This window comes from Grampus griseus (assembly GCF_964374135.1).
Source record: "Grampus griseus genome assembly, chromosome: 6".
NCBI classification, from domain to species: domain Eukaryota; kingdom Metazoa; phylum Chordata; class Mammalia; order Artiodactyla; family Delphinidae; genus Grampus; species Grampus griseus.
In genome coordinates, this window is record NC_139000.1 from 23,559,299 (window position 1) to 23,582,998 (window position 23,700).

Here is a 23,700-nt window from a genome sequence, read left to right on the forward strand (position 1 = left end):
ACCCATTAGATTGGCAAAGGTGAAAAAGAATGAACATTCCCAGTGCTGGCAGGATGCTGTGTCAAAACTGTGAAGGGTCTGGAATGTTTTCCCACTTGCACAGTTTTTGTTTTATATATATATATATATATATATATACACATATATATATATATACACATACATACATATATATATGTGTGTGTGTGTATATATATATGTATATATATATATATATGTATATATATATATGCTGCAGAAGCATGAGCACTTGGGTCAGAGAAAAGAGTTCTTTATTGATGTAACCAGATCAACAGTCAGAGTAAAGTGCAGTGTCAGTCTCTGACTCCTAGACCCACAGGTAATGCTGTGAGGGCTGATAAAAATTCTCTTGTGAGTGGCAGGTTTCATTCCATAGACAAGGGATGGAAAAAAGTATTTCCTCCATTTGTATACAGGAGAGAGGCAGCCACCTCCCTCCTCTCTGGGAAGGAGAGAGAAAAACCTTTGCCCTTTGGAGAAGAGATAGGAAGGATCCTGGATGCTCACTCTGACCTTTTGGAATGTAAAAATCTCTCTCCAGGGGCCAGCTAAGCCCGGTACGTGTCTCAGGCTTTTACCAAGAGATGGCTCCAAGGTTCGGGCTTCATCCCTTTTGAAACGTAAACACTAGGGAAATAGTGATCCAGTATTCCTGACACTTTGGAAGCTTAACCTAGGGATCTAGTCCAGATTATAGTCATTTGTCCCATTTGGGGAGATAAGAGAAATTTTGTTATCCTTTTGGATTAGAGGAATTAGCAAATGGCTATAGATCTAATTCTCACAGTGTACGAAAAGCAAAACGTGCCTAGGAGAAGCGAAGGCAAACATTCTGTCTTTATACCAAATACATTTCTCTGTCTCAGGAGGCTAGAGCATTTTACAGGAGCACTGAGAAATCCAGAGAAGGTTTATTTCCCCACACAAGGTTGCAGAGAGAAAAGGGCATTCTTGGCCTTTGCTGACAGAAATGTGTATTGCTATAGCTCTTTGGGGAAGTAATCTAGCAAATCCATTCTGACTGCACACCTTAATACTCCAGAAATCCCACTTTATAAAATATAACAAATAGAAATAAAACACAGAGTCAAAAGAATATACATATAAGAATGCAAATTGCAGGACTGATAGAAATGGCAACAAACGGAAAACAATTGAAATACCTGTCCATAAGAAATGTATACATTGCTGAAACAGTTATACCATGAAGTATGTTGTGGGCTTTTTAAATGTTTATTCTATATCTTCATAGATATAGAAGTATATCTATGTATGTAAGTATATCTTTAAGTATATACTTGCATACATAGGTGAGAAAGGCAGAATGGAAGAGATATATAATATATCCATTTGTAAAACGATGAAAAAACTTACATGTGCATGTCATACAGGTACATGATTATATGGGAGAAAGATGTGGGAGGATAGACTTTTAATATTAATTGCCTTTGGGAGAGTGGAGATAGGAGAAGAAGGAGGAGGGTAAAGTTTAAATTCAGCAAAAAGAAAAATATGCCTAGCTCAATATCAGTGGAAATTTTAGGATATAAAATTCTCACTGTGATATTACTCTAGGTATATACTAATTGAATCTACTCCTGGACAAGGAAGAGAATAGTATGTCAACAAATGAAAATATTTGGGGACTCATATTTTATTTATTCACTCAACAAATACATTGAATGTCTACTTTGTACCAGGCTCGGTTCTCATCCCTGGAAAGATGGTACTAGACAGAATCCTTGGACTCATGGAGTTTACTCTCTAGTGGGGGAGATAGACAATGACTTTGGTCAATAATAAATGTGTCAGAAAATGTCAGGTGGTAATAAGGGCTATGATGAAAAATTAAACAGGAGAAGGACCAGGGTGATGGGGTTGCCATTTTATTTATTTATTTTGTTTGTTTTCTTGCGGTACGGGCCTCTCACTGTTGTGGCCTCTCCCGTTGCGGAGCACAGGCTCTGGACGCGCAGGCTCAGCGGCCATGGCTCACGGGCCCAGCCGCTCCGCGGCATGTGGGATCTTCCCGGACCGGGGCACGAACCCACGTCCCCTGCATCGGCAGGCGGACTCTCAACCACTGCGCCACCAGGGAAGCCCTAGGGGTTGCCATTTTAAATGGTGATCAGAAACAGCATCTCTCTGACCTGAGCAAGGACCTAAAGAAAGTAGGGAAGCAATCACACGCTTTCTCCATCCCAGGTCAAGCATCATCAGGCTCTCAGCCCCACCTTTCATGGTTTATTTCTGGACCCTCTCTCCAAGGGCTCCAGTTAGTGGATCCCAAAACCAAACACACCCCTCTTCTGTGTGGTTTAACTAACACAGAGAAGAGGCAGTGAGTACGTACCTAGCTTTCCCCTGGAAACATACACCATGTTGTATGTAGAATAAAATTGCTCTGGAGGCAGTAAGATGTCAGAGTGAAGAGCATGTAATTTGGAGGCACGTGCTCTCCTACTCACTAGCTGCGTGACCTTGAGCACGTCATTTATCCTCTCTGGGACCTTCTCAATAAAACGAAGGATAATAATCCTATCTACTCCCGTAGAAACCATTAATTTTAAAAACTTAAACGACGCCTGGTACAGCTAAAAAGAAATAGCTCTGTTATTACTATTGCTACTGCTAATATTTTAAGGGTTGGCCCACTTGCAGTGTGGACTCACATTGAACTTGTAGAGTTTTGAGGGCCTGGTTGCAACTTACAAATGGTCACTCCTCTTTTCTTAGAACTTACCTCCTATTGGTAAGGGAGGAATGGAGAAAGAGAAGACAGGGGTGGGGCGCTACTGCTTTGAACCATGCAGCCCAAGGAGGCCTCTCTGAGGCAATATTTGAGCTGAACAAAGTAGGCAGCTCAAATAATATTTTCATTACTAAGGAAATGAGCATGTATGAAGGAACATGTACCCAACTTAAAGATGCTTCTGGACTCTTAACCAAATCAATGCAATATGAAAACATTTTTATACCTGGAATATTTGTCATATAACGAATAAATAAGTATTTAATTTGTGTTAATGTTCTCTTTTAATCTTTTATCAAAAATATCAGGTAGAAATCATTTTTGTATGTTGTTGAAATATGGAGTCTCATCACAACACATTGGTTCATGGTTCACAAAACTTGTATTTGTTTAATACGTCAGGTTTTTAAACAGAACATCTCTGAAATTTTGGCATAATTGTATCACAGAAAAACTGATTCCCTGTTTATTATTATTATTATTATTATTTGCGGTACGCGGGCCTCTCGCTGTTGTGGCCTCTCCCGTTGCGGAGCACAGGCTCCGGACGCGCAGGCTCAGCGGCCATGGCTCACGGGCCCAGCCGCTCCGCGGCATGTGGGATCTTCCCGGACTGGGGCACGAACCCGTGTCCCCTGCATCGGCAGGCGGACTCTCAACCACTGTGCCACCAGGGAAGCCCTGTTTATTATTTGAGTCACTCATTATCATTTTAAAACAAGTAAAGTTATGAAAAAATATTTTTTAGATCTTTTAGAGGAATAACATGATTTGGAGAATCCCAAGAAACTCCTCCTCCCCATTTTTCCATGAAATCCCTAAGCTAAATATCTTCCAGGAGTTTGGAAACATTACTTTCTAGTGGGAGGAGACTGACAATAACATATGGAAAAAAATGAATACCTAAAATGTTAGGTGGTATTAATTGCTACAAAGAAAAATAAAGCAGGATAAGGGTCTAGAGGGAAATGGGGGCTGCTGTTTTAAATAGGGTGGTCGGTGATGAGGAAAACACATACAGAGAAAGCAAAGGAAATCTGAGGAAGGCTTCTAGCAATCACAAAGGAGGGAATGGTGGGACCCGTGGAGGAGGTCCTTGTGAGCTTCAACTCGAAAGCTCAGTGTTTGGGAGTTTTCATGCAAGGAGGGGAAGAAAGTGCTTTCCAGGCACCAGGAACTGCACGTGTGGAGGGAGGGGAACTAAACTGGTCTGAGCATGTTTAGAAATGACAGGGAGCTGGGTGTGGTCCTAGCGCAGGAGAGTGGCAGGTTGCTGCTACACGAAGGAGGTAGAACTGGGCAGGTGCAGAATGCCTTGCATATCATGCTTGGGAGTTTAGTTACAGGAAACCAAGATCACATCCTGAATCTGGTCTGGTTAATTTCACGGAAGATGCTCTGGCAACGTGACTGAGGGACTGAAGTCTTCCTCTCCAAAATCCCTACCAGGACTGTAGCCCAGACCACAGCAGGGCACGTTCTAATTTTCCTGCTTTTGCCTTCACACTGTAGAATCAGCTTTTCCTTCCTGGCAGCGTTGACAGAGATCCCGGCTGCCCATTCCAGCATCCATTTCCTGTCTCTTACATACTGACAGAGCCCTTGGCTTTAACAGAGTACAAAGCTGCTTGGAATAAAAACCTTACTTCCCAGCCTCGCTCATAGCTAGAGCTAAGTTCCAACCATGAGATGTAAATGGAAGTGTTAAGGGCGCTTTCTGGAAATCTTGAGACTGCTGGAGCATACCTTCACCCTCTTCCTTCCTCTATTCCCTCCTGCTTTCTGTTAGAATGGTGGCATGATGGTGGGAACTTGGGACTAACAAGATGGTGGAAAAACAAGAGCAAATCTGGGTCCCCAGGGACCGTGGAGCTGCCATTCCAGCCTTGACCTCTTACCCCTGTACTTGGTTTAAATGACAGTCTTTCACATTTAGGTCACTGCCATTTTGAATTTTCTGTCCCTTGAAGCTAAAGTCCTAAGGCAGGAAAAGGACATGCAGTTTTTAGGGTTTTGTTTTTATTCTGTAAATATCTTCATCTTCCTGTGTTGCTGCCTTTGGGGAGGAACAGCTCATTCCAGTGAACTGAAAGTTTAGAGGAGGACAGAGCCCTCCCTCCAAGCAGGGGTGCCAGGCGCACCTGGTGAGGTGTCCCAGCCATAGCCTCCACACGCTCCCTTATTCTCAGAGCAACTGGTTGTGTCTCTTTTGCTATATTTTACCAATTGCAAAACAGCTGCCTTATTTGCCTTTGGGAGAAATGTTTAGGCAGGACTGGCTTGAGAATCATGGTTATCTTTTTATGCACTCATTATTTCTGGAGTATGCACTATACGCCTGGCACTGGGATGGTCATGTTCAGAACAAGGAACCCAAGGAATCTGCTGTGTCCTGTGCAGATCAGATCACTCGAGGAAGAGTGCGTTCCTCAGGATTCCACTGGGGGAAGAGGGTCACATTGTGAGTGGGATACTGACAGACTTGAGCATATCCAGGGGGGTCCTAGGATGGTCTGGGATGCACTCAAATCTCAAATTTCAAAATCTTAAGGTATAAAGGTAAGAGGAATGCAGGGTGTGGCTGATGTCCTATTTTGGTCGAACCAGAATCCTTTGCCTCCTTATTCTGGTAACTATTTCCCTTGCTTTGTAGAGGACCTGCTCCTTTCCTATTCCTTGTGATTCTGGAGGGGGGTTTTGAAACAGGAGGGAAGGAGGCAGGGCACAACCTCTGAAAGAATGACATAGCCCAAGGACATGACATAAACTTATTAGAACCAAATGGGTCCAAGATGGCAGACAAGTCAACTTCCACTAGACCTTGAGCCTCAGTATACTCTCACAACAGCAAGCTAAATGACACACCCACAGGCGCCATGACAGTTCCAAGACCTATCGTAAGGATGAAAAAGTGGGCGGTGGCCCAACTCCTGGAAATCCCCGCCCCTTCCTAAAATAACTGGAATACTCTCCCCACTCATTAGCCTATGAAATGACCCACTCCTGTAAAAACTGACAACCCCATACCCTGGTGCCTTTCTCACCTTCTGAGGTGGCCCACACTCTGTCTGTGGAGTGTGTTTCTCTCTAAATAAATCCACTTCTTACCTATCACTTTGCCCCTCAGTGAATTCTTTCTGCAATGAGACATCAAGAAGCTGAAATTCATTAAGTCCTGAAACCAGGCGTGTGATCTCAGTTGGAAGACTGTGGGTTTTGGGCGGGTTCGAGTCCCGGCCGCATGGGTTCAAGTCCCGATCTGAGGTGCATGGTTTCAGTTTCAACTGCAGTACCCTGACTTCTAGCCACAGGGACAGACATGTGACCTGAACCAGACCAATCAAAGCCCTGTCCTAGGGTTTCTGCCTTTTCTCCCTTGGATTGTAAGTTAAAGGATGTGTTTGTAGAGATGGTGGTACTTGGATTCCCAGCCATCTGGAAGAAGTTGAAATAATGGAGCAAAACACAAATAGAAGACAAGCCGAGAAATGGAGAGATGGAGTGCCTGGGGCCAGTCAACTGTGGGGACAGCTCCATCCTTGCCATTCTGCAGTTGGCTCATAGGAGGCAATAACTGTTCTTTTTTATTTACCTGGTTTAAACTGAGTTTTCTGTCACTTGCAGCAGAGTCTTGAATAAGGCAGGCCATGATCTCATGTGTTGAAATCTACCCCGTGAAAGAGGGATTACTCATTTATATTGGTTCAAAAAGCCAGAACTGGACCCAAGTGCAGTAGTTTCAGGGAGGTGTACTTGTGCTCAGTATAAGGGGTTCCTTCTACCAACTGGAATGTTATTAATACAATCTAAGAGTAAAATGACTGGCCCATTGACAGGTCTGAAGGCAGGGGGCTGATAGAGGTGACCTTGTATTTCCTCTACAGCTCAATGAGTATACTATTCTAAGGGGGAAAGAAGTTAATCCTATATTCTATATTCCACTAAAAACGTTTAATTACTTTGCCACTGGAGAAAATAGAGAGGAAGAGGAAGACCTGGATTTGAAAGGGCAACCTGAAGTTCACTAGTGCATGCGTCCATCCATCCATCCACCCAACCATCCAGCTGTCCGCCCCTCCTTCTAAAAGTGAATCCATCCATCCTTCCAACTAGCCATCTGTCTATCCATTCTATAAACATCCACTGTCTTTTACTCTGTGCTGGACTTGTGCTATGTGCTGCGTCTGTAAACACAGAAGAACTTGGGCCTTGTTTGTTTTTGTTTTTAAAAAATTTTTTTTTTGATGATAAGAAACAATGCCGTATTTTATTTTATTTTATTTTACTTTTGCGGTGCGGGCCTCTCACTGTTGTGGCCTCTCCCGTTGCGGAGCACAGGCTCCGGACGCGCAGGCTCAGTGGCCATGGCTCACGGGCCCAGCCACTCCCCGGCATGTGGGATCCCCCCGGACCGGGGCACGAACCCGCGTCCCCTGCCTCAACAGGCGGACTCCCAATCACTGCGCCACCAGGGAAGCCCTTGGGCCTTATTTGTAACCTGAAGGAATATAAAGGTCTTCAGAGGGAGGCAGACAGATAATGAAAACAATACCACAAATGGTTAGAGGTGTTGGAACAAAAGCGTGTGACTCACTCCATGACACTGTGAAGGAGGTAGTAGGGAGAGTGAGGATGGCGGGGTGGGGCTGTTGAGTCCAGAGTAGAGGTGATACCTGAGCTAGAAAGGAAGGAGGTACTGGCCAGGCAAAAGGCAGATGCACTATAGGTGGGAAATGAGGTCAAGGAACACCAAGGCATGGACCACCATTGGTCTTTAGAGCAAGGCAATTGGTAGAGATTGCTAAAACATAGGGTAAGACTGAGGTCAGGGGTTCAACAGAACCCCAGGTAACTGGATGAGGAACCAAGGTCCACTGAAGGATTGTAATAGGGAAGAAATCTGACCTGAATTTAAGGTTTTTTTAAATTATGCTAACAGTAGTATAGAAGATGGATTTGGAGAGGGCATGTTTTCAAGCTTACAATCAGATATATCTGTTTTTCATCAGCTATAGCTCATCTTTTAATGCCACAGTGAACTCCAAAGAGTTCAAAGCTCTGGAGTCAAAGGATCTCATCTAAGGTCCATGCTCTGTCACTCTCTGTCTATGAGATCTCAAGCAGTTCATTTAACTACTCTGAGCCTCAGTTTCCTCATCTGTAAAATGGGGATAATAACCCACTATACGAGGTTGTTATGAGGATTTAATGAAATAAATTGTGTGAAAGCACCTTGTAAATCTCACATAACCACACTAAATGCACAGATTTGTTGTTATTTTGTTATGAAGGACATTTTTCTCATGGTTTTATTATAAAATAAAATGTATAATAATATTTAATATCTAGGAAGTGTAACATGGAATTTGAAGATGACAGGGGTAGGGGGGTGTTTGAGGTGACAAGATGGATGAGACGGAGAAGGCTGGGTCTTGCAGTTCAAGTAGCCCCAGACGACAGGAGATCATTGGTTTACTGGAAAGGGTAAGACACGGAAGTCCAAACCAGAAGATCAGTAAAAGTGAGAATGCAGAGACAGGAAATAAGCACCACAAGCCAAAGTCCAAACTAAGTACAAGGCAGCAGTAAGAGTGATAAGCAGAGATCGAGGTGGAAACCACTTGGATTTGAGCCACTGGGGTAGGTGGTATGAGAAGAGTTTGACAGCTGGTACTAAAGAGGCCCTTCTACAAAAACTTGGTTTTGTTCATTCAACAAACTTATATTTAGTACCAGTTACATTTTAGGGTCTGGGAGTACAAAGTTAAATAAGGTAAGAAGCTTACAACCCAGTGAGGAAGACAGACACACACGAGGTAATGATAACACATCTGATAAGAGAAACAACAGGGGGAAACACGGGAACAACAGGAGGAGCAGCTAACGCAGGCTAAGTTGGGTCAGGGACTCTTCTGGAGGGGGTGGTGACTGAGTGGAGTCGTAAAGGATAAACTGGAGTTGGCAGGTAAACCGACACGTCTGGAGTGTGAGGGCATCCCAGGCAGCAGGGACAGCATGAGCAACAGCAGGGAAACATGAAGCAGGAAATATAGGCAGTTTTAAGTTGCTGCCGCAAATCAGGGCCGAGAGTCAGGGACAGCTGAGTGCAGGTGACGGGAGCGGCGGCTGGAGTGGTTGGTAAGAAAGCTCCCCGGGAGACTTCCCTGGCGGTCCAGTGGTTAAGACTTCGCCTTCCAGTGCAGGGGGTGCGGGTTCGATCCCTGGTCAGGGAGCTAAGATCCCACATGCCTCACAGCCAAAAAACCAAAACATGAAACAGAAGCAATATTGTAACAGATTCAATAAAGACTTTAAAAATGGTCCACGTCAAAAAAAAACAAAATCTTAAAAAAAAAAAAAAAGAAACCTCCCTGGGCTGGCGTAGGAAAGCTGGGACTTCCTCCTGAAGGCCACAGGGAGTCATGGAAATCTAAGCAGGTGAGTGATAGGACAGGGAGAGCATTACTGACAACCAGGTTGCTGTGACTGAGGGGACAAAGCAAGGGACTTGGGCACGGAGGGAGGTGACGGACCAGGAAGACACAGAGGAACTAGGGAGGAAGATGCATTAGGCAGGGCTCTCCAGAGAAACACACTACACATACATATGTGTATATATACATATATACACACACACACAGTACATATAAATATATATGCAGCATATAAAATATATTACATAAATATAGATATATATTTAAATATATATAAAAGTACATATAGTTAAAAGCACATATACACACATATATAAGGAGAGTTATTATTAAGGCTCATACAACTGTGGAGGCTGAGAAGCCCCAAGATCTGCAGTTGACAAGATGGGGACCCAGGAGGGCCAATGGTATGGTTCTAATCTGAGTCTGAAGGCCTGAGAACCAGGAAAACCAGTGGTGTAAGTTGTGGTTTGAGTTTGAGCCCAAAAGCAGGAGAAAACAGATGCCCCAGTTTGAAGAGAGTCAGGCAGAGAGAGCAAATTCTCCCTTACTCCACATTTTTGTTCCGTTCAGGCTTTCAGCAGATTAGATAATGCCCACCACTTTGGGGAGGGCAATCTGCTTTATTCAGTCTACTGATTCAAATGTTAATCTCATCCAGAAACATCTTCATTGGGACTTCCCCGGTGGTGCGGTGGTTAAGAAACCACCTGCCAATGCAGGGGACACAGGTTCGAGCCCTGGTCTGGGAAGATCCCACGTGCTGTGGAGCAACTAAGCCCGTGTGCCACAACTACTGAGCCTGCACTCCAGAGCCCATGAGCCACAACTACTGAGCCTGCATGCTGCAACTACTGAAGCCCACGTGCCTAGAGCCCGTGTTCCTCAGCAAGAGAAGCCACTGCAATGAGAAGCCCACACACAGCAACAAAGAGTAGCCCCCACTCGCTGCAACTAGAGAAAGCCTGCGCACAGCAACGAAGAGCCAACGCAGCCATAAAATAATTAATTAATTAATTGTTTCTTTGTTTATTTATTTTAAAAAAAGAATTACCTGGGGAGCCTGCTAAATGCATATTCCCAGGCCCTGCCCACAGTTCTAATTTCTTAGGTCAGGAGTGGGGCCCAAGAATCTGAATCTTAACAAGTAGACCAGATGATTCTGATTCCAATTTGAAAAACACCATTTTCTAAAATGTAGGATTCTTCATTTTCCTTGTCTACAAACATTAACTGAGGGAGCTATGAATGTGTTACCTACAACATTCTCCATCTCCCAGTCACATTTCCTTATCCTACAAACTCAAATCCATGTCACTGATTCAGACCTCACACATGTTCTGGGACAGAGAGCAGCTTTCTATATGATTTGACATATGTACTGTGACTAAGTAACGTCCCCCTAAGCCTTCAGTGCACCTGACTCTCAAGTGTAATGACTTTGTCTTGTTACTTATATGACAACAATACTTATCACCATCATCATAGCCACGATAACTGACATTTATTAATTCCCCTACTAAGTGCCAGACCCCATGCAAAATAATTCACTAGCATTATCTCATTTACTATTCACAGCAACTCTGTGAAACAGATACTAGTCATTATCCCTACTGTACTGATGAGGAAGCTGAGATTAGGGAGGTTATGCCCAAGGTCACGAACTTGTAAGTGATGGAGTCATTTGAACCCAGACTGATGCAACTGCTAATCCCATGGTCTTTCCACTACGGCTTCTGATTTATTCACCTACCAAAGATTTCCTAGGATAATAATAATAACAACAATAAGAGTGTACATTACTCCTTACATCAAAATTAATTCCAGAAGGAGCAAAGATTTAAAAGTAAAAAGATGAAACTTTAAAAGGATTATAAGAATTTCTGGTGCCACACAAGATGGATGAAGCCCACAATAGCCTACCTCTCTCTAATTACAACTAAAAACAATGTACAAGATATAAAAAGCAACTACCTGAGGACTCTGAAAAGTAAACAGAAGAGACAAGAAGGGAAGTAAACAATTACAGCAGCAACCTGTCCAGGGATGAGCTCCCCAGGTTTGACCTGAAGACAAGCCCCAGTCATGGAACTGTGTGGTGGCAGTGCAGGCAGCTGAAACTCCAATAGGAACTCTGTTTCTCTGACGAGGATAATTGGGGAAAGAGGCCCCTGCACTCCCAGAAGTATGTGAGGAATCCCTGTTTTCTTTTTCTCTTTTTTTCTCTTGCTTCTTTGCCCTGAGGGTGGGTCCCAGTCATGGAGGGGTGCTATAGCAGAAAGGATACAGACAGATAAAACCCTAAGTAAAACCCCATCTTTCTGAGCAGAGGATCATGAGTCCTCTATGGGCTAGATCACAGAGAAGAATCCTGGAGAGGAAAGAGCCAGAAAAAGGAATTTTCTAATTCTGTGTATAAACCTACACAAGGCCCAGACTTGACTCTGAGCTGTGAATGCACAAGACAGATACAAAGCACCATGGAAAAGTCTTTGAGAACTGAAGTATGATTTAAACCACCACTCAAGTCTCAGATTCACCCCTAAGTAGCACAAACATGGGACAGACCCAAAACACCATAGCAACAGTTTGAAAACTATCATTGGAAAAGTCACCCACAGAAGGGGATACAGATTTTGCAGTCTGAACCTAATAAGGTCTGCTGAAACATAAATATCAACATTTGCCGGAGGATTTTAATAGGTCACAGAGTCTCATGACGTAATATTTTAAATGTTCAGAATACAATCCAAAATTACCCAGCATACACAAAAGAAGAAAATTTCAAGGGAAAAGACAAAAGATGCCAACTCCTAGATGATCCAGATGTTGGAATTATCAGGCAAAGATGTTAAAGTAGTTATCATAACGATGGTCCATAAGATAAAGGAGAATAGTCTTGAAATGAATGAAAAGATAAACATTCTCAGCAGAGAAATAGAAACTATTTTAAAAGGGACATTTTAAAACTGAAAAATATATAATCTGAAATAAAAGATTTACTAGATGGACTCAATAGCAGAATGGACATGATAGAGGTAAGAGTCAGTGAACTTGAAAACAGATGAATAGGAATTATCCAATCTAAATAATAGAGGGACTAAAGACTGAAAAACAATGAATAGAGCCATGGAGATCTGTGGGACAAGATCAAAATGTTTAACATTCATGCCATTGGCGTCCCAGAATAATAGATATTGGTACATAAAAACATTTGAAGAAATAAGGGCCCAAATTTCCCAAATTTGGTGAAAGACATCAATTTACAGATCTAAGAAACTCAGTAAAGCCCAATCAAGATAAAGTCAAAGAAAACCATGCCCAGACACATCATAATAAAACTATTAAGTACCAAGAAAAAAATAGTTTAAAATCTTGAAAGAGTCTAGAGGAAAACAACACATTATTTTTAGAGGAAAGATAATTCAAATGACTACTGATTTCTCATCATAAACCATGGAGTCCAGAAGACAGTTGAACATCTTTAAAAGTGCTGAAAGAAAACAAGTGTCAACCCAGAAGTCTATATCCAGTGAAAATATCTTACAGGAATGAAAGTGGTGAAATAAAGACATTCTCAAATGAAGGAAATCTAAGAGAATTTGTAACCAGTAGACAGATTCTAAAATACATGCTAAAGGAAATTCTTTAGGCAAAAGGAAACTGATACCAGAGAGAAACTTGCAACTTTAAGAATGAAAGAAAAACAACAAAAATGGTAAAAATCTGAGTAAATGGATACTAATTTTCATCTCTTAAGCTCCTTAAAATACGTATGACTGTTTAAAGCAGTAATGACAGAGTTGTCTGATGGGGTTTTCAATGTATGTAGATGTAATCACCACAATACCTATAACATAAAGGGGTACAGGTAAAGGAACCTATATGATTGCAAGATTTCATACAGATTGTGAATGATATCCTGCTATTTTACCACCATATTAGTATTTGTATAGAAAAAATATGAAGATTTTCTTATGACTTTTATGGGTGTGTGAGTTGGGGTATTACATGGGCTGCTCGCTTTCTGCTATACGTTTTAATGTTTTTAAAAGGTCCATGTACTATACAATACAGTAATCAGGAAACAGTACTGGGTTTTTCTATTCTCACTGTGTAACATATTTTTCTTCAGCAGTAACCCAGATCTCTCAGGTTTCCCTGTGGCTGACACTTAAAACACAAACTTTGGAACCCATGTAATTCCAATACTGTTAATTCACAAGGCCTTCAGCTCCCTCCATCTTGTTGCCTCTCCTGGTTCTTGCCTCCCTTCTGGCAGTGGGTGGCCATTACCATCTCCATATCAAGGAAACAACAAACCATAGTTCTCATGCTAGACCTGGCATCTTTTTTCCATTAACTGTCCTCTCCATTACTACTTTTGAGGGGTGGGGAGAGAATCTTTGTTATTTGAATTTTCCTCTCATTTGAATTATGGGAGAAACCGGGAATTCACTCCACTTGTGAGTAGGAAGAACACTTAATGTCAAAGATCTGGATTTAAACCACAGCTCTGTCACTTACCAGCTGTGCGACCTTGGGCAGCTTATTTTATTCTCCAGGCCTCAGTTTCTCCATCTGTAAAAGAGTTTGACAGGGATCAAAAATATAGACTTGCAAATAATAATACATCACCTTCTCCATCCACTAAGGAAAACGGTCTTTGCTTCCTTGGCTCTCCCTCTGCCTCTCCCATCAACCCATCACCCCGACCTCCACCCCCAGTGCGCTAAGGATGGTTCTGTCTTCACCAGACTTTTTTCTAGATCTATAATATGTAGCTAAAGTAATATTTAGATTTGTATTTAAAATGACAGGTTGCTACTAGACTGGAAGGAGAGGAAAAAGAAAAGGAGAAAGAGCAAGAGAGGAAAGTAAAACAGGAAATGGTTGAAAATGTTTATTTTTTTTCCTAAAGACTATGCCAGCTCAGGTTGAGAGATCTGGGGTGGGAATTTGGACTGGGAAAAGAGCAAAGCTGGCCATGAGACAGATGAATGGATGATAGATGATGATAGATGGATAGCTGGATGGATGGATAGATAGGTAGATAGATAGATAGATAGACAGACAGATAGATAGGACAAATAGGAAGGGAAGAGGAAGACAGAGAAGGAGAAAAGAGAAGATGAAAGAAGAGGAGGGAATTTGCTCTATGTAATGAACATACTCTCTTTTAGGCTTTTTTGAGAAACAGAAGTAAAAGTTGAAATTACTGCTTTTTATATATTTTGAAATTATTTTAATTTACAAATAGAAAACATCTTGGAAGAAAAAAATGAAAGAAAAACACAAAACATATAGGCAAATTTTTACTCCATGAGTGTCTCAAATCCTTACTTGTTCACCAATCCACAAGATGAAAAACACTTTTCTACAAAGGTATTCAGCCACCAACAATGATGTTATTAATAGGAATATGGATCAATTTCACAAAAAAGCCAGTGAATCCCATTATAGCAAATACTATTGCTGTTGCCATGGCAATCTTCTGGAATTCTTTTCTATCAGGTTTGGTGAATCTTTTAACCAGCCGAATTGAGTCCTTCACAAACTGCCAACTTGGCTCAACGAACTGCATTACCTGATCCATGATGCCTGCCCACCATCCGCTCACAAGCCAAAGACACGTAGCACAACAGCCAACAGACAAATGCCCACCAGAACCGGAAGCTGGGTCCGGCGTCAAATTATTTCATAATGCCAAATTAATGTTTCTCAGCTTGCAGTGGTACCTAGAAGATGCTATTAAGTAACCCTGGCTGTATATGGGCCACGTGGAGATAACCCTACAAGCTCTCACGGAGGTGGAGAAGGTCCTGTGAGATCATAGATACAAAATTATAATTGTTTTACTATTAATTTTCCTTTTGCTTTCCACTTACATCTTAGTTCAGATCAGTTACCCAAAGTGGTGAGCACCAAATAGCTTGGATAACAGGGAAACTGTAGAATTGTAAAGTCTTTGCTTGGGTCTTTGAGAAAGGGTACCAGTGGCACCTTATACATCTTTCCAATCAGCCAGCACACTACGCTGGTTTAAATAGCGCACACCACTCTCAGCCTGCATCTCGTCTTAGGGCCAACCTCCTTGTCTCTGCCTTTCTCACTAGGCTGTAAACATCTTAGGCAAGGGATATAGCCTGCTCACCTCTATATTCCCCATCTGGCAGAGAATCTGGAACATGTTAGGCAAAAATGACAAAACTCAGGGTAATATTATGAGGCATTAACAGCTTCTCTCTCTCTCTCTCTCTCTCTCTCTCTCTCTCACACACACACACACACACACACACACACACACACACACACACACACAGAGTTATGTGTACCCCATTGCTCGTCCCCCAGCTTAGACAGCTAAGACATTCCACCTTTACTGCTTCAAGGAAGAGAGAATAAAAATAGTTAACTCATAGCTTTTGACCTTCAAAAGCTGAGCTCCTGGCAGAGATAATAAATTTGGATGAATACTTGCTGGGCTAATCCTTCCTCCCCACCTCCATCCCACCCCCTGACCCAGAGGAAGTAAAATTTACCTGCTCTAGAGGAGAGCATTGGACAGCAGAGCAGACACTTGGATGATGGAGAATGTCCCTGTTTATGCCCCTCACCCCACCCTCCCTCCTTCCCTTGGGTAAGGCCAGGGTGAGGGGATATGTGTGTAGTCAGGGAAATGAGATACACCCCAGGTTGGTTCGGTAGATCCAGGGGTAGAGGAGATCTATGCCTCACACAAGGTGATACCTGAGGAGGTGGGAAAACAGTCTCCTCTCCCCACTCCCACACACAATAGGGTAGGAGAGAGAAGCTTTGAATAAAAAAGACATATGACAAGGCTAGACCAAGAGGCCTGAGACAGTCCTATGAAATTCCCCCAAATCCTCAGAGTAGCTCAGGAGGGCAGTCAAGTGTCTCTCATACTTACAAGGAGGACACAGAAGCTAGATGAAAGAAGGCAAGCCAGCAGTTCTACAGATGCCTCAAGAGCAGGGTTTTTAAAAAATCACATAGCAATAAGTGCTAGTATTTACCAAATACTTCCAAATGTTGCAAGACCAGATGGGCCACACATTTCAACAGCAATCAGAGTAACAAGACCCCCGAAGGCCATATGCATCTACCATCTCCATAACACACACACTGTCACACACTCACACACACACACACACACACACACACACACACACAAACCTTCCAATGGCCTGAACTTATATACAACTACAGAAGAAAAGGGAGGAGGGGGAAATTCCCTGAGCTGGCAGAGAAAACCTAGAATTGACAAGTTTCTGCCACCAGGAGGAATGAGGACCCAAGAGAGAATTTACTTGAAGTTTAAAAATAAATCTACCTTTGTTTTGCAGATCTGAATTTTGAGGTCCCAAATTCATACTCACTGCAAGTGTTTGTTGATTGAATGAATAAACGAATTGTGTTGGGGGGCAGAAATTCCACTGCAGTAAGCTCTAGGTAGAGCAGTCTTGGCTACTGTCCAAGAAAGAGGGTAATTACTAAAAAGAGTATCTGCTTTCTAGTCCTTACTTGGTGCTTATTACTGGTGGTTCCTTAAGTAAGTTGCAAAGCTATTTGGGACTCAGTTTTCTTACCTGTAAAATGGGCACAGTGATACTTGCCTGCCCTCTTTGCAACGTTATCATGAGGACAAAATGAGATAATATATGTGAGGTACTTTATATGGCTTGTAATAAGGGCGTGTGGCTCACCCCTGTCTTGTGATCCAAGAAGCAAGAGAAAAGTAAATGAACTCAAGGAACAGAGTTCTGTGGCACACCTCTTTTCAACCAAAATGTTTTTCTATAACTGGCAAGGAACAGGGAGTAAGTTTTCCCTGGAATCGTATCAGCGCTAATTGGAGGCTATCAAGGTTTGCACTCTCAATAATCAGCAGACCACACTTGATCAGGAAGAAACTCTCAGGGCACAAAACAGATTTAATTTCATTGGGAAATAGTCTTGTCTACTACGCAACAACAAATTAAGCTCTGGGTGACTGTTCCCATAAAACACGTCCTGTCCTTAGCACTACTATTGGGGGGGCAGAGACATGGTAAAGAATCAATTAAAACTCTGACACATCCAATGGAGCTCAAAGACCTGTTTCACAGGTTTCCCCAGAGGAACATAATCACGTTGCATTATACTTTGGAAGTTGATCAAGGCAAGATCTGAGACAAGTTCTGGGGTTTACAAGACAGACTTTAGCTTTTCTAAATCATTTTTGAAGTGCTATTTAAAGGATTACGGCATCCAATCCTCCACTAGTCCCACAGCATCATGGCGGAGCGAGAGAGATTAACGTCATACAGGTATCCTCCGGAAAACTGTAAGTTCCCTTTCTTAAAAAGCATTTAAAGAAATGGTGAAAATACTGCAGTGTTTACGTTCATGCCCATTTTGGAGTGAAAGCAACTGTTAAGCAAGTAAAATCAGAGGGATATTGAAACTGAATTTCCTTTCTATTTTTATAATAGGGCTCTACCTCCAAAAGGGACACTCATTGTCCAGAAAATCTGTTTTAAAAGAAGTTGTAGAATTTCCAGAAGAGCCTCACATAAAAATGAAAAAAAAAAATGAACAAGAGGGTTAATAGTGGAATGTGAATACTGTTTGCAGTTACACTGTTTGAACTATGTTTCTATGATGACATGTAGGGATATTCACAATAAAAACAACATGGTTTGGGGGCTAATTCAGACATCCGTGTAAACCAACTTCGGTCTCAGTGCCTGAATAACGTCTGTGCCTCAACCTGAATAAATAGAAGAGATTTTGAGGTTCAGGCAGTATGTTTTCAGAAGTGTTGCCTAAAAATGAGCTTCAGCAGAAATAAAAAAATTGAACAAGACCAAAGCAAGCCTAGCATCAGCAGCAATCCGGTGGAGAGAAAGGTTATGGCCTGTTGATGCCATAGGCGTGCCAGGAAGCGGTCTGGGGGCCTCAGCTAACCCTCACGATGTTCAAGGCTAGTTCGAAAGCAAAGAACTAGAGAGAAAAGATAACATGAGGGTGGAGTGTAAATGTCATGTTTTCAAGACATTTTGCCAGGAGAGAGAGAGAGAAAAAAAAAAAAAAGGAAACACAGAAAGTAAGGACCAGACCAGGCCTGCCCAACGACACATTCAGCTATGATACCAGGCAGGACATTTGCAGAGGAAGTGCTCTCATGGAGCGGGAATCCATTCAGTTAGGAGAGTACAAACGTTTGACAATTCTGTTCATGAAGTCAACCTGTAACATCTTTTCTTTTTAAGTATGAGGAGGTGAGAAGGAGGTTGGGGACCCCCTTTTTAACCAAATGTACTACTCACTGTAATTTTTCATCAGATCTTTTGTTCTTTTCCCATTGAAGTTGCTGTCTCAATCCTTAAGCTCCCCTCTATTTCTTGGAAAAAATTCTTTTTTTGCAGAATAATATGTACTTGTGTGCATTCATGCTTCCTTGATCTTTCTAGAACAGAGGTCTCTCAGAGCTACTGAATGTGCTGGGACCTTGAGTCTCAGAGTCCTGCCAAGGTCTTGGGGCTGCAGGGATAGGGGCTGCCCTGTGTTCTGGTCTGTGCCCTGCTCTGCACTCTGCCCTTCCCCCCACCAAGGCATACTGGGCTTCCACCAGTGAGTTCATATGAATAAAACAGTTCCCGTTGCTTAAAACAAACCCCCAAAAATGGAATATCACTAAAATATTCAATCTTTTCATTTGACAAAGAGGAGAATTGAACTTCTCGGAAAATTATAATGAGTTAGTTAAAGGCAAACCAGCAATAGAAGCCAGGTCTATGGATAACTAGTTCTACCACACTGGTCTTCCTTTCCCTTTGTCCAAAGAAGTTGGGAGGGTCTTCTTCACGTCACCCACCCCCTATCTCCACTTAGCCCATCACTCATATTCACAGCCTTACCACATACACCACATCTTCCTCAAGGATAAAACTGCATATTACCCCTCTATAGTCAATCCAATTCTACAAACACTTTTTGAGTACCTTCTCTGTGCAGCCCTGTACCGGGTATTGGAGATTCACAAAGAAATAAGACCTAATCCCTGCTGTCAGATACATATACAGCCTGTCATAACTGAAGGTATCTTATAACTGTACTACAGTAGAAATTTTCTCGAATATATTGTATTATAGAAACATGAGAGAAAAGGGAAGAAAACAGTCTGGCAATTCTTCTACATTAAACATAGAAATACTATATGACCCAGCAATTCCACTCCTAGCTATATATCCAAAAGAATTGAAAACAGGTACTCAAGCAAATATACATACGTGCATGCACTAGTCATAATAACCAAAAAATGGAAACAATCCAAATGTCTACCATCAGATGAATGTGCTATATCTATACAATAGAATATTATTCAAACATAGAAAGGCATGAATTTCTAATACTGTACTGTCACCATGCAAAGGAACCTCAAAAATATTGTATTATATAAAAGAAACTAGACACACAGGTCATATATTATACATGATTCCATTCAATATTCCACACAATGATTCTGTACATATGAAATGTCCAGAACAGGTAAGTCCAGGGACACAGAAAGTAGGTTGGTGGTTGCCAGGGGCTGGGGGAAGGGCAATAGGGAGTGACTACTTAATGTGTACGTGGCTTCCTTTGGGGGTGATGAAAATATTCTGAAACTGGATCATAGCGGTGGTTGCACAACATTGTAAGTGTACTAAATGCCACTAACTTGTTTAGATTGAAATGGCTAATTTTTTGTTATGTGAATAAGGGAAGGGTTCTAAAAAGGCTATGAAAGGGCCAGGAAGCAAGCTTATAGGCTCAACGGAGGATCAGCTCACACAAGCCTGGGATGTCTTCGGACTTTATCCTGGGAGAAGTGGGATAGCTAGTGAGGATTTTTAAGCAGGAGGATGACTTACTCAGATCTGTGTTTTAAACTGGACGTTGTCAGTGGTGGGCTGACAACACTAGGGAGGGTCTAGACCGTGGGAACGAGATATATGGAGTCTGCTGGCCCAGTGAGAGAGCATAAAGAACGTACCAGGATATAAAATACCTGTCTGACATGTTTCTATTAAGTAATCATAAGCATCTTCCACTAAATTTGAACTCAGAAATAGTCACTGGGATGAAAAATATTAGCCACAATTCTTTTAAAATCCATTTCTGAAACAGTTCAAGCCTGTATTTTTGCACATCCTACCAGCTTTGGCACCCAACAGAGTTTTCAAAGTAAAATTAACCTGCTTCCTTTCTCTGATGATTACTCATAAAGACTTGTCTTTGAGAAAATACTTCACCGAGGAAGATTTGGTGTTGATGACAGCAAACTGCAGTCCAAAAATACGCTCAGAAAAGTAACTATGATCCAAAATTAATACATGTATTTCCTCAGTCTCAATGTTGGCCACTTCAGCATGTCAAGACATACTGCACGCTGTAACTTTTTTAAAGTTGCCAATGGTATTACTCTGCACAGAGAATAAAAATCTGAATGGAACCAGAACAAAAATCTGACCTGCTCCGTACTCTTCTAACTACCAAATTCAATGTACCCTAACCAAACCGTACAGAATCTATCAAACCAAACTTTGATCAAGTTGGGAATTCAAAAGATCTCTGTCTTGTCCGTGTACCTGCCAGTCAGCTTCCCCTTGTTTTTCATTCTGAGGGAAACTCCAAGACTGAGAGGTTTCCCAGACTCAGGACTTTCAGCAATAAAACCATTCAGGCACTTGGTTTTCACCTCCACAGAAACCTCTTCCAAAATTCCCTCTGGGATGCAGGATCAGTTTCACCTGGAAAGTAGACAAAAAACAGTAGCAGTGAAGAGGAGAGAGGAAAAGTTGGACATCGTTTGGCATCCATATGTGGAAAGAAATACATTCCAAGAGCAAGAATGTGTTTCACGTGAATCCTCAGACTCACAAGTTCACACCCATATGCCATGACAGGGATGTGGCTTTCAGGCTGGCGGCAAGGGAATGTTTTTTCACCTTCCAAATCATTCACTCAACAAAGGCCTACAGAGGTCCTACCACTGACTAGGCTTGGGACCAAGTGTTGGGATCCAGAACTGAAGATGTGCTACACTGGTCCCTGGAGGTGCTCACGGGCTAGTGGTCAAGTAGAGGAGATGTACTGGGTGACAACCAAGTCTAACACAGCAATAATTAATAATTAGGGCTTCCAGCTTCCAAGAGCCAGATATGTATACACATTATCTGTCATTCCCACAACTGCACCTCAAGGTAGGTATTATTATCCTCATTTTAAACATAAACAATAAAATAAAAACTGAAGCTCAAAGAGGCAGAACTTGCCCCAAACCACCCAGCTAGCAGTGGCAGAGGCAGGCAGATTTGGGGTGAGGCCCTTTTGATTCCAAAAACACCTACTCTACTCTTCACCAGTCCCTTTCACTGTGATGAGGGTTAAGATCAAGGTCATTCAGAACTTACTCCAGCTTGTCTTAGCCTTTCATCAGAGAGCAGCTGTATCTATATTGTGGATTGATAGCAAAATTGCCAGATTTTAAACAGTCATGCTCATGACGAGGGCAGGGTGGGGGAAAGATAGATATTTATGTTTAACTAGCAGACAAATAGAAACCGCTATTAGAGGCTAGATCAAGATGGCATAGAGAGAAGAAAACAGGCTTCATGACACTGGATTTGCCTCTGATTTTCTTGGATAAGACATCAAAGGCACAAGCAGCAAAAGAAAACATAGACAAATTGGACTGCATCAAAATGAAAAAATTTTGTGCAATAAAGGACTATTAACACAGTGAAAAGGCAACCAACAGAATGGGAGAAAATATTTGCAAATTACATATCTGATAAGGCATTAATATACAGAATATATAAAGAACTACTAAAACTTGGGGACCAAAAAAAAAAACCTGATTCAAAAATGGACAAAGTACTAGAATAGATATTTCTCCAAAGAAGATATACAAACGGCCAATAAGCACATGAAAAGATGCTCAACATCACTAATAATTAGGAAAATGAAAATTAAAACCACAGGGGACTTCCCTGGTGGCGCAATGGCTAAGAATCCGCCTGCCAAGGCAGGGAACACAGGTTCAAGCCCTGGTCCGGGAAGATCCCACATGCTGCACAACAACTAAGCCTGTGCGTCACAACTACTGAGCCTGGCTCTAGAGCCCACAAGCCACAATTAATGAGCCCATGTGCCACAACTACAGCAGCCCGCGCGCCCAGAGCCGGGGCTCCGCAATAAAGAGAAGCCACTGTGATGAGAAGCCCACGCACCGCCATGAAGAATAGCCCCCATTCAGCAACAAAGACCAAACGCAGCCAAAAATAAATAATTAATTAATTAAAAAAAAAAAAAAGAAAATCAAAACCACAATGGAATACCACTTCACATCCATTAGGATGGCTACCATAAAAAAAATAAAAGAGGGGGCGGAGTCAAGATGGCATACTAGGAGGACGTGGAATTCGCGTCTCCTCACAACTGGGGCACCTACTGGGCACCAAGGGGGGACCACAGACACCTAAGGGGATGGAAGGAACCCCCAGGGACCGGTAGGACGTGGGACTTGGGGGGAGTGATGGGGGAGGAGAAGTGGAGGCGGGACGGGACTGGCACCCACCTCCACTTCCACAGGGGCAGCTGGGGGAGGGAAGAGATCTCACATCCGAAGGGGGAATTTGGGGGACCACTGGGAGGGCAGAGGATCCAAAGGGAGCGTGGCCAGGTTTCCCCTGCCCACTCGGGCCCCCAGGAGCCTGCTCAGATCCTGGGCCTAATCCTCTGCCCACTGAGACCCCCTCCAGCCGCGTGGGTCCTGAGGGAGTGGGAGGGAGGGAGGGAAGGGGGATCAAAAGTAAAGGCCGGACCTCTGGACTGGCACCCCTGAGGGGCAGCTGGGGGAGGGAAGGAATTCCTACCCCCAATGGGACCCACCCACAGTTAGGGGTCCAGCAGGGACAGGGGAGACCCTGGGGGAGATGGTGGGGGAGGGGCACGAAGGAACAGAAGGGAACGGGGCCAGCGCTTTCCCTGTCCACTTAGGCACCAGGGAGTCTGTTGGGCCCCCGGGCCTAATCCTCTACCCTCAGAACCTCCCTCCTGCTGTGCAGAGCCCAAGCCCCGCCCCTACACCCCCACCCAGGGCCCCACCTCTACACTCGGAGACACCCTCTGAGACCCCCTCCAACCGTGCTTGGCCTAAACTCCACTCAGGGCCCTACCTCCAAACTCCGGCACTCCACACTCCAGAGGCCCTCCATTCCACGTGCTGCCTCACCCTTTCCCGGAGTAGGTCCTCAGCACAGGCCCGCCCCATGCTTGAACATGCCTGGCCTAGGCCCGCCCCACACTCAAATGTCACTCCCCCTACCCCCTTAGGTCCCGCCCCACCCAAAACCCCACCCCTGCCTGAGTTCCACCCCCCACCTAAACTCCGCCCCAAGAGCCAAGGCTTTTTTTTTCTTTTCTTTTTTCGTCTTTTAGATT

The 23,700-nt window shown here is 43.0% G+C and overlaps 1 protein-coding gene and 1 long non-coding RNA gene across 2 annotated transcripts in view; both read right to left on the reverse strand.

Moving 5' to 3' along the window:
• The window catches only part of LOC309823593, an 86,127-nt gene extending 62,630 nt beyond the window's left edge, over window positions 1-23,497 (reverse strand). The window contains exons 1-3 of the long non-coding RNA XR_014296843.1: window positions 23,436-23,497; window positions 20,844-21,005; window positions 13,735-13,788 (exon numbers count right to left, since the gene is read on the reverse strand). This is a non-coding gene — a long non-coding RNA (uncharacterized lncRNA). The remainder of the gene's footprint in view (window positions 1-13,734; window positions 13,789-20,843; window positions 21,006-23,435) is intronic.
• On the reverse strand, window positions 14,519-14,818 carry LOC309823990 (protein transport protein Sec61 subunit gamma-like). The gene has a single exon (XM_082656686.1). The coding sequence runs from the start codon at window positions 14,801-14,803 to the stop codon at window positions 14,597-14,599; it is 207 nt and encodes a 68-aa protein (XP_082512812.1). The 5' UTR covers window positions 14,804-14,818; the 3' UTR covers window positions 14,519-14,596.
• Window positions 23,498-23,700: the final 203 nt, after the last annotated feature.